The sequence below is a fragment of the Oryza sativa genome, chromosome 4, assembly GCF_034140825.1.
Source record: "Oryza sativa Japonica Group chromosome 4, ASM3414082v1".
Classification (NCBI taxonomy): domain Eukaryota; kingdom Viridiplantae; phylum Streptophyta; class Magnoliopsida; order Poales; family Poaceae; genus Oryza; species Oryza sativa.
The window spans coordinates 14,274,329-14,281,350 of record NC_089038.1 but is presented as its reverse complement, the minus strand read 5'-3'; the positions used below and the strand labels follow the sequence as shown (position 1 = coordinate 14,281,350).

The window sequence follows — 7,022 nt, the reverse complement described above, 5'->3', positions numbered from 1 at the left end:
AAACCAAAAGAATTGCATATTCCTGGGAAGCTGTTAAGAGGAAGATGTGATATTTCTCTGATCCATTTCCACAGTGAAGGACGCGTTTCACAAGGGGCATCCTAAATTCCTAAAAATGATGGCATCCTTTAGAGAATTACGGGGTCATGGGAATCAACAATCATCTTCAGATTTCGTGGAACACGTGTTGTATTAACAGATCCAATGGCCAAAGCAGTTGATAGTCACTCAAACTACCAGAATTAAAGGGAAAAAAACAAAACAGAAACAAAATCAGAACAATATCAGATTCTATGCTAACTGACTGGAATATACTTGCTGTCAATTTCAGCTAATGACTCTGAACAAACACATGCCATTCTCTATTACAAATGCATATGCGCCATTCTCTAGAACTAATGCACAGCAAATCTGAGCACCCAATGACAGTAGTAAAACTTAGTACTATATAAATCTGAGCACTGTTTAACAGAACATTATCGAAACACAAGAACAGTTAATTTAGGCAAGACATAAACAATAGAAACTTTAGGCAGAACATACCTCACAAAAGCACCCAATCTCATGTATATCAACCCTGTCAATACAAGAAAACCAGGTAAGACAACATGCTCTGAAAATTCGTGTGAGCTACTTACTACACTGCAGGGCTTGCGTTGAAAGCTGAAGATAGCAATGTTAGCCAAAACTAGCCTAATTAATAGTGTGAAATTAGAAGGGTAGGTTAGTTTAGTGTTTTGCCGGGTATAAAGGCTTCAGGTTGGGTTAAATTAGGATGCTTGTTGGGTGGATTAACACTTAACAGCCGCAACTTTAGACCTTAGACACGCCACAAATTTATCTTGAAGCTAATTGTCTGTAATGCTGATAATTGACAAGCATGCATGTACCATCTTGAATCGTCGATGGAGTTCAGAAGAAGGATGGTGTTTGACATACCTAGATGATGTAGCAGAAGATGCTCCTCGTGGTTCTTGTTGGAGAAGACCCGGTGTCCGGACAGAGGTGACCGAACAGAGAAGTAATTGCCAGCGGATCTTGCATGGAGGGATGGCAGCAAAACATAAGCTTCCTCATCCACACGAGCAGCGACGGGGAGAAGAGTAAGGGGCTCACCTGATGTCTGCACTGGGGAAGTCAGTGGCGGCCGCGGATGTGTCTACAAGCGGCTGCTCCGGCAGATCAGATGTGAGGCGGCGGCGGTGTCTACAGTGAGAGGAGGCGGCGACGCGAGCGGATGCGGTGGAAGGCGGCGACGCGAGCGGATGCGGTGAAAGGCGGCGGCGCAGGAGGATGCGGTGGGAGGAGCCGGCGCGCGACGGGACGAGAAGAGCGGCACGGGAGGCACCGGCGCGTGACGAGGAGAGAGGCGGCGCCTGGTTCTTGCAGCCGTTTGATCAGGGCATCGCCTGGACAGCGTAGATTACCCCAACGACGGTTGAAGGGTATTTCCGATCATTTCAACCGTTACAACCGTCATTAGAAGGCTATAAAAGAAGCCGTCTCTCTCTATTTTTCCACACACCTTAAGCAAAAAGCTTCATTTATCTTTCAAGTTTAGTGTAGGCTCTAGAGTATATAGTGGAATAGAATCTTCAGTCCTCGAAGTCTTCAAAAGAATTCGGGTATAGCTTTAGTAGCTTTTCCTTCTTTTGTAAGAATTGTACATTATTTAGAATACTCTTCTTTGTACTATTTTGGTATTGTACTATTTTCCGAGTATATGAATATCAGTTTTATTATATATCCGAGTAATATTTATTATGATGCTAGCTTATCTGGGAGATGGAATAGTGTGGGTATAATGATCGTGTATACGATGACTATGTCATTACGATGATATTAGAGTAGTATTTGGTAATTTAAGCGTGGTGTTTAGATTACTGGATATCATTATTTGTGGTTATATGTCGCGCAAGCGAGGTGTGCCACTGATGGTGACAACTCAGTACGAATATTCCTCCGAGCGTGTATATAGTCCTAAGTTAATTTCCCGAGGAGGGTACTTCTCCGTATTTAGCCCCGGTTGGATGGTCATGACGGATTGTCGTAAGAAACTCGGCAATTGGGGATGGCTTCTCAAAGCACCATGAGGGCATCGAAAAGAGGGTATTAGCTAAGTAATTATATAAATAGGATGTATGTATAATATGTATGTATACTAGAAGTATAGGAATAGGCTCTTTCTATTTTCTTCCCACTTGCCTAGATAATTACGAATGAGAGTATAGATGCTTCTGCTTAGTGTCACTCTACCCTTGATTTATATTAACCCCTGCCTAGACTTTGGTTATTACAAGTCATATATAAATTATTAGTACGGTTCTTTCTATTATAATCTTCCCACGGGATTAAACAAATACGATATCCTTGAAATACTCTCGGGTGAAATGCTACAATAGTATATCTCTGCGCTTACGGATGAACTCTGTATATTTCTGCACCATTGCTGGGAATTATATTTGTAGTAATGTCGTTAAAAAATATTAACACTACATCATGATGTTGATGTTAGTGAACTGAGCATAAGCATTCAGTTGCCATTCCTGCGTCTGTGCTATGTGTCCTTCGAGGTTGTATTGGATCTCTCCCGTTTGTATATCACGGGTGTCCATCCTCCTTGTGATTTCTCCCAAGTCCCAACGAGAGGAACTTGAGCGCCACTCGTTGGGGGACGGAGGCATACCGCTTGATCTGGGGGAATAAGTGTTCATGTTCCCCTAGTGTATGCCATGAGGCGCCCGCCATCAGCTCTCGCTGGCACTTTCCCAGACCGAGCCTCCGATGCTGTGGTGTGGAGCTTGGGTCCATCCGAGTGCATCCCCAGTTGGCTTCCAACCAGCCTCGTACATCTGCACAGATGTTGAGGATGTTGAACCTTCTTGATTCATTTCTTGCCATGTTGCGTGTGTCCCTGTACTGATGATACGGATCGAAATTGTTAGAATTGGTATCAAATATACTAGTCCTATTTGGTTATTTGGTTACAGTTGGACTTGGAGTAGTAATATGTGTTAGGGGGTGGAGTCAGAGTCAAACTCTGTAACCCGGCATTTCTCTTAAATAGAGAGGGGGCACCACAATGTAACCGTGGCGACTACAATGTAGCGTAGACATGTAGAAAGAGGATGACGGCATGGCCATGGACTCGTATGAATATCACCATTATTTTTTTTTGAAAGGAGTCACCATTATTAATTTTGATAGATAAATGTCCCTTTTATTTGCTGGAAACTAATTGTTACATCCATAACTAAGAAACCAAAGTCTCTTAATAAATAGATGTTCTATGCACACGTACGCGTGCGCATGCACGAATTATTAAGAGATAATAAAAAAAAAGATACTTGATCGATCATACACAGAATTCTTGAAAGTTAACAATATTATCGTGACTCCATGCATGCAGACGATGATTATTATTATATTTCTATTTCCCTTGTCACTCCTCTGGGAGAGGGCCAAACTTGTGCTGCAGAACCGCGATGAATTCGCTGGAGGTGCAGCCACCAACGCTGACGGTTGATGCACAGTTCTTGTCGGTTTGGTCTGTGCAGATTTTGCCGGCCTTTTCCAGTTTCTCTTCTTTGATGTAACCCCAGTAATTTGGGAAGTGATCTTTCTCACGTACCTCGGTGTAAGCCTGCGACAAGAAAAAAAAGCTTTAATTCAATTCTCTTTTAAGATTTAGATTATTGGTCTATATAAAATAAAACCCCCTCTTTATTAAGCTCGGTTGACCTTATTTAGTTAGTTAATTACTCCCTCAGGTTAAAAGTAATTGTTATTTTGGACATATTAATATTTGATTAGAACAAGATTTTACAAGTGTTTTATTACAATATCAACAATTATTAATGTTGGCATCTTGCGACGATGAGTGGTCATATTTGCTGGTCGTTTTCTTACAGAGTTCTGCGTGGCGCTCCAAGGAAGGGACCATGCGACCATGAAGTCCCGGACCTGGCCGTCGACGTCGCGGCCGCGGAAGACGCGCGCCGCCTCGCAGCCGATCGACTGCGCCGTCGGGTGGGCGTGGAGGAACGCCAGCCACTGGCCGTTCTGGAACGACGCCGGCGGCTGCTCGTGGTAGACGTAGCCGTACCAGTCCATCGACCCGCCCTCCCCGTCGACGAGCTCCAGCGCGGCGCCGGTGGCGTTGTAGACGAGCACCATGGCGGAGACGCCGTCGCCGTAGGAGGCCTTGAGCCCCAGCGCGTGCTGCAGCGCGTCCAGGTTCTTGCCCTCGGCGTGGATGAGGCGCATCGCCTCCCGCGCGCGGTCCACCTGGCTGATGCTCTTCCCGGCGTACCGCGACATCGCCTCCAGCGTCTCGTCGGTGATGGGCACGCCGAATGTGCTCATGCTTTATACTTAGTTACTTTGTAAAGCTAGCTAGCTAGGATCGATGATCTGTTATGCTTAATATCCCAATGTATTTATAGTACTGGATTGCTAGTTAGTGCTCATCTCTTCTGTTTACTAATTGGATTCTCTGTGTGAACTCTTACGTACGTTAATGAATTAAGGAGAAATCAAATGCATGTTAGGTAAGTCTCAGCTTACATGAATCACGTGATCATAGATAGGATCTCACAGACCTGCTGATACTACAAGATAACATAAATTATAGTGAGCCTGTTATTGTTTAATCTATATTGCTTATCACGCCACAACTAATTTAACACGAACAATCAACCTAGATTTTCCCGTTAATGTGGGAGTTCCTAGCTAGTATAGACACTAGCTAGACAGAGATCGTCCTCTTGGGGATAGAGTACTACTAGTACTATATAAGAGGGGGGAGTTGAGTTGGATCATGTAAGCTAATAGATCGAGCTGGATTAGCTAGATCGACCGTATAAGCTAATAGATCGATCGATCGAGAGATGGCGAACTGCTTCGGCGATGTTGTGGACAACTACAAGCTGGACGAGATGGAGAGGTACGTGGGGAAGGCCAAGAGGCAGGAGGACCGTGCACGGGAGGCCATGAACCTGGTGAACGAGGACGGCAAGGACAAGAAGGCGGCCAGCTACGTGCAGGGCGTCAAGGACTGGTACGGCAACGGCGAGTCGACGCTGTGCCTCGTCTACAACGCCACCGGCGCCACCCTCCGCCACGTCGCCGACCACGACTGGTGGGGCTTCATCGGCCGCACCCCGTACCCCACCGAGATCGGCAACGGCCAGTGGGCGGCGTTCCACCACGTCCACAAGTCCGGCGACTCCTCCGGATCCGAGGCCGCCGTCGTGTACCGCGGCACCAACGCCGACGGCGTCGAGCGCGACCTGCTCGTCGCCTGGAGCACGCCATGGAGCTCTTTCTACCGGAACAAGGTATATTCATATCAAATTATTCTTCGGCGCCATTGCTAATTAAAATTGTGTCGCCATTTCGCAGTCGATTTTTCCTCGGTATTTTCCAATTATCTCCAAGATTCATGCTAGTATTCTTCCTGTTCATCTACATCGTATCAGATGTAGAGGTCGGATTTAATATCCATTATCTGGTTTCGGCTGTCGCGGTAGAAAACGAGAATATTAATTAATAAATATATAAACGTATATATGTTTCTCTTTGTTAATGGCAGGCCTACTGCGCTGTTGGAGGTGTGGACAGCTTCCAAGGTGACTGGGAGCAATTGTACGACAAGGTGAATAACGCAGCTTACACATGCAATGCCGACTCGGATGGGTTCAAGATAGATGCCAGTACTGCTACCGGTGACAGCCCCGTCTTCACGGCGACCATCAAAATCCATTTCAGTCAATGAAAAGAAAAACAAGATCGACCACATACTTGCATGGCATTCGCTCATGTTGCACGGGGCAGGCCCGCTACATTCTATTGCTGTATCAGCCAGTCAATGAATGTAATGTTCTTCTCTTTCGCGAAATAATGTAGCTGTTACTATCGATCGTGTGAATCGATCATGTACACCAGCTCTCGTTTTATTACATATTATAATAAATGCGTTCAGCCATGTAATTTGCAGCATTAAAGCAAAAATATCAGTATTTACATCCTTATCTTTACTACTTAAAGAACCTTTTTTTTTTAAAAAAAGGTTTAAAGCAAGGTGATCCTTTATCTTCAATTTCTTCTTTCTATAAAGCTAATGCTCACTAAACACCTAAAGCACAACATGCAAGCATAGTATTTATTAGTACTCCTAAAACCTACATACAAGCATGCCACATTAACCCAAGCACATAAAGCTTAACATGCAAGCATATAGTAATTATTTCTACAATTTATTTCATTCTAAAACTAAACAGACATATGCTAAATCATCATTCTCAAATCATTTTCATAATATTTCAATCCAAATCATTTTATCATTTCTCCAATATCTAACATATATCCCGTAGAAAAGCATGGGGCATCATCTAGTTTTTAATATTATCATAGACATGTTAGCTATCCTAATCAAGCGTTCAAAGGAGGATGAACAAATTGCTGGAGTAGTGCCACATTTGATTGATGATGGTTTATCTATTCTGCAACATCTAGATGATACATTGTTTTTTATGGATCATGACTTTGAGAAAACTAAGAATATGAACCTAATACTTTGTGTTTTTGAAGAGCTCTCTTTTCAGAAAAATGAAATATTCTGCTAAGGTCAAGCTTAAGATAATGAAGAACAATATTCTATTTTGTTTGGGTATTGTTAGGGATATATCTTTTCTGGTTAATTATCTTGGTTTTCCAATACATTTAGGAAGCTGACTAACAAGAATTGGAAATTGTTACGGGAAAGAATTGAGAAAAGCCTAAGTAGCTGGAAAGGTAAACATATGTATGTGGGTAGAAGATTGGTTTATTTAACTTTGTATTAATAAGTCTAATTATGTTTATGATTTTTTTTGTTTGATATTCTTAGAGGAGTGCTTCAAAAGATTCATTATTATAGATCAATTTTCTTTTGGCAACGGATAAACTTAAGAAAAAAAATATAGACTTACAAGATGAGATGTCATCTGTCAACCAAAAGAATAGGGTGGACTTGGGTTTTA

At 43.2% G+C, this 7,022-nt stretch overlaps 2 protein-coding genes across 2 annotated transcripts; one reads left to right on the top strand and one right to left on the bottom strand.

Annotated features, from left to right (window-relative positions):
- Positions 1-3,198: 3,198 nt before the first annotated feature.
- Positions 3,199-4,538, bottom strand: LOC107276694 (23 kDa jasmonate-induced protein). The gene is made up of 2 exons (XM_015779058.3): positions 3,910-4,538; positions 3,199-3,643 (listed from the first exon to the last, which is right to left on the bottom strand). The coding sequence occupies exons 1-2, from the start codon at positions 4,363-4,365 to the stop codon at positions 3,443-3,445; spliced, it is 657 nt and encodes a 218-aa protein (XP_015634544.1). The 5' UTR covers positions 4,366-4,538; the 3' UTR covers positions 3,199-3,442.
- A 185-nt stretch (positions 4,539-4,723) lies between these two features.
- On the top strand, positions 4,724-5,987 carry LOC9267350 (23 kDa jasmonate-induced protein). Its single transcript, XM_015778844.3, has 2 exons — positions 4,724-5,339; positions 5,594-5,987. The coding sequence occupies exons 1-2, from the start codon at positions 4,890-4,892 to the stop codon at positions 5,774-5,776; spliced, it is 633 nt and encodes a 210-aa protein (XP_015634330.1). The 5' UTR covers positions 4,724-4,889; the 3' UTR covers positions 5,777-5,987.
- Positions 5,988-7,022: the final 1,035 nt, after the last annotated feature.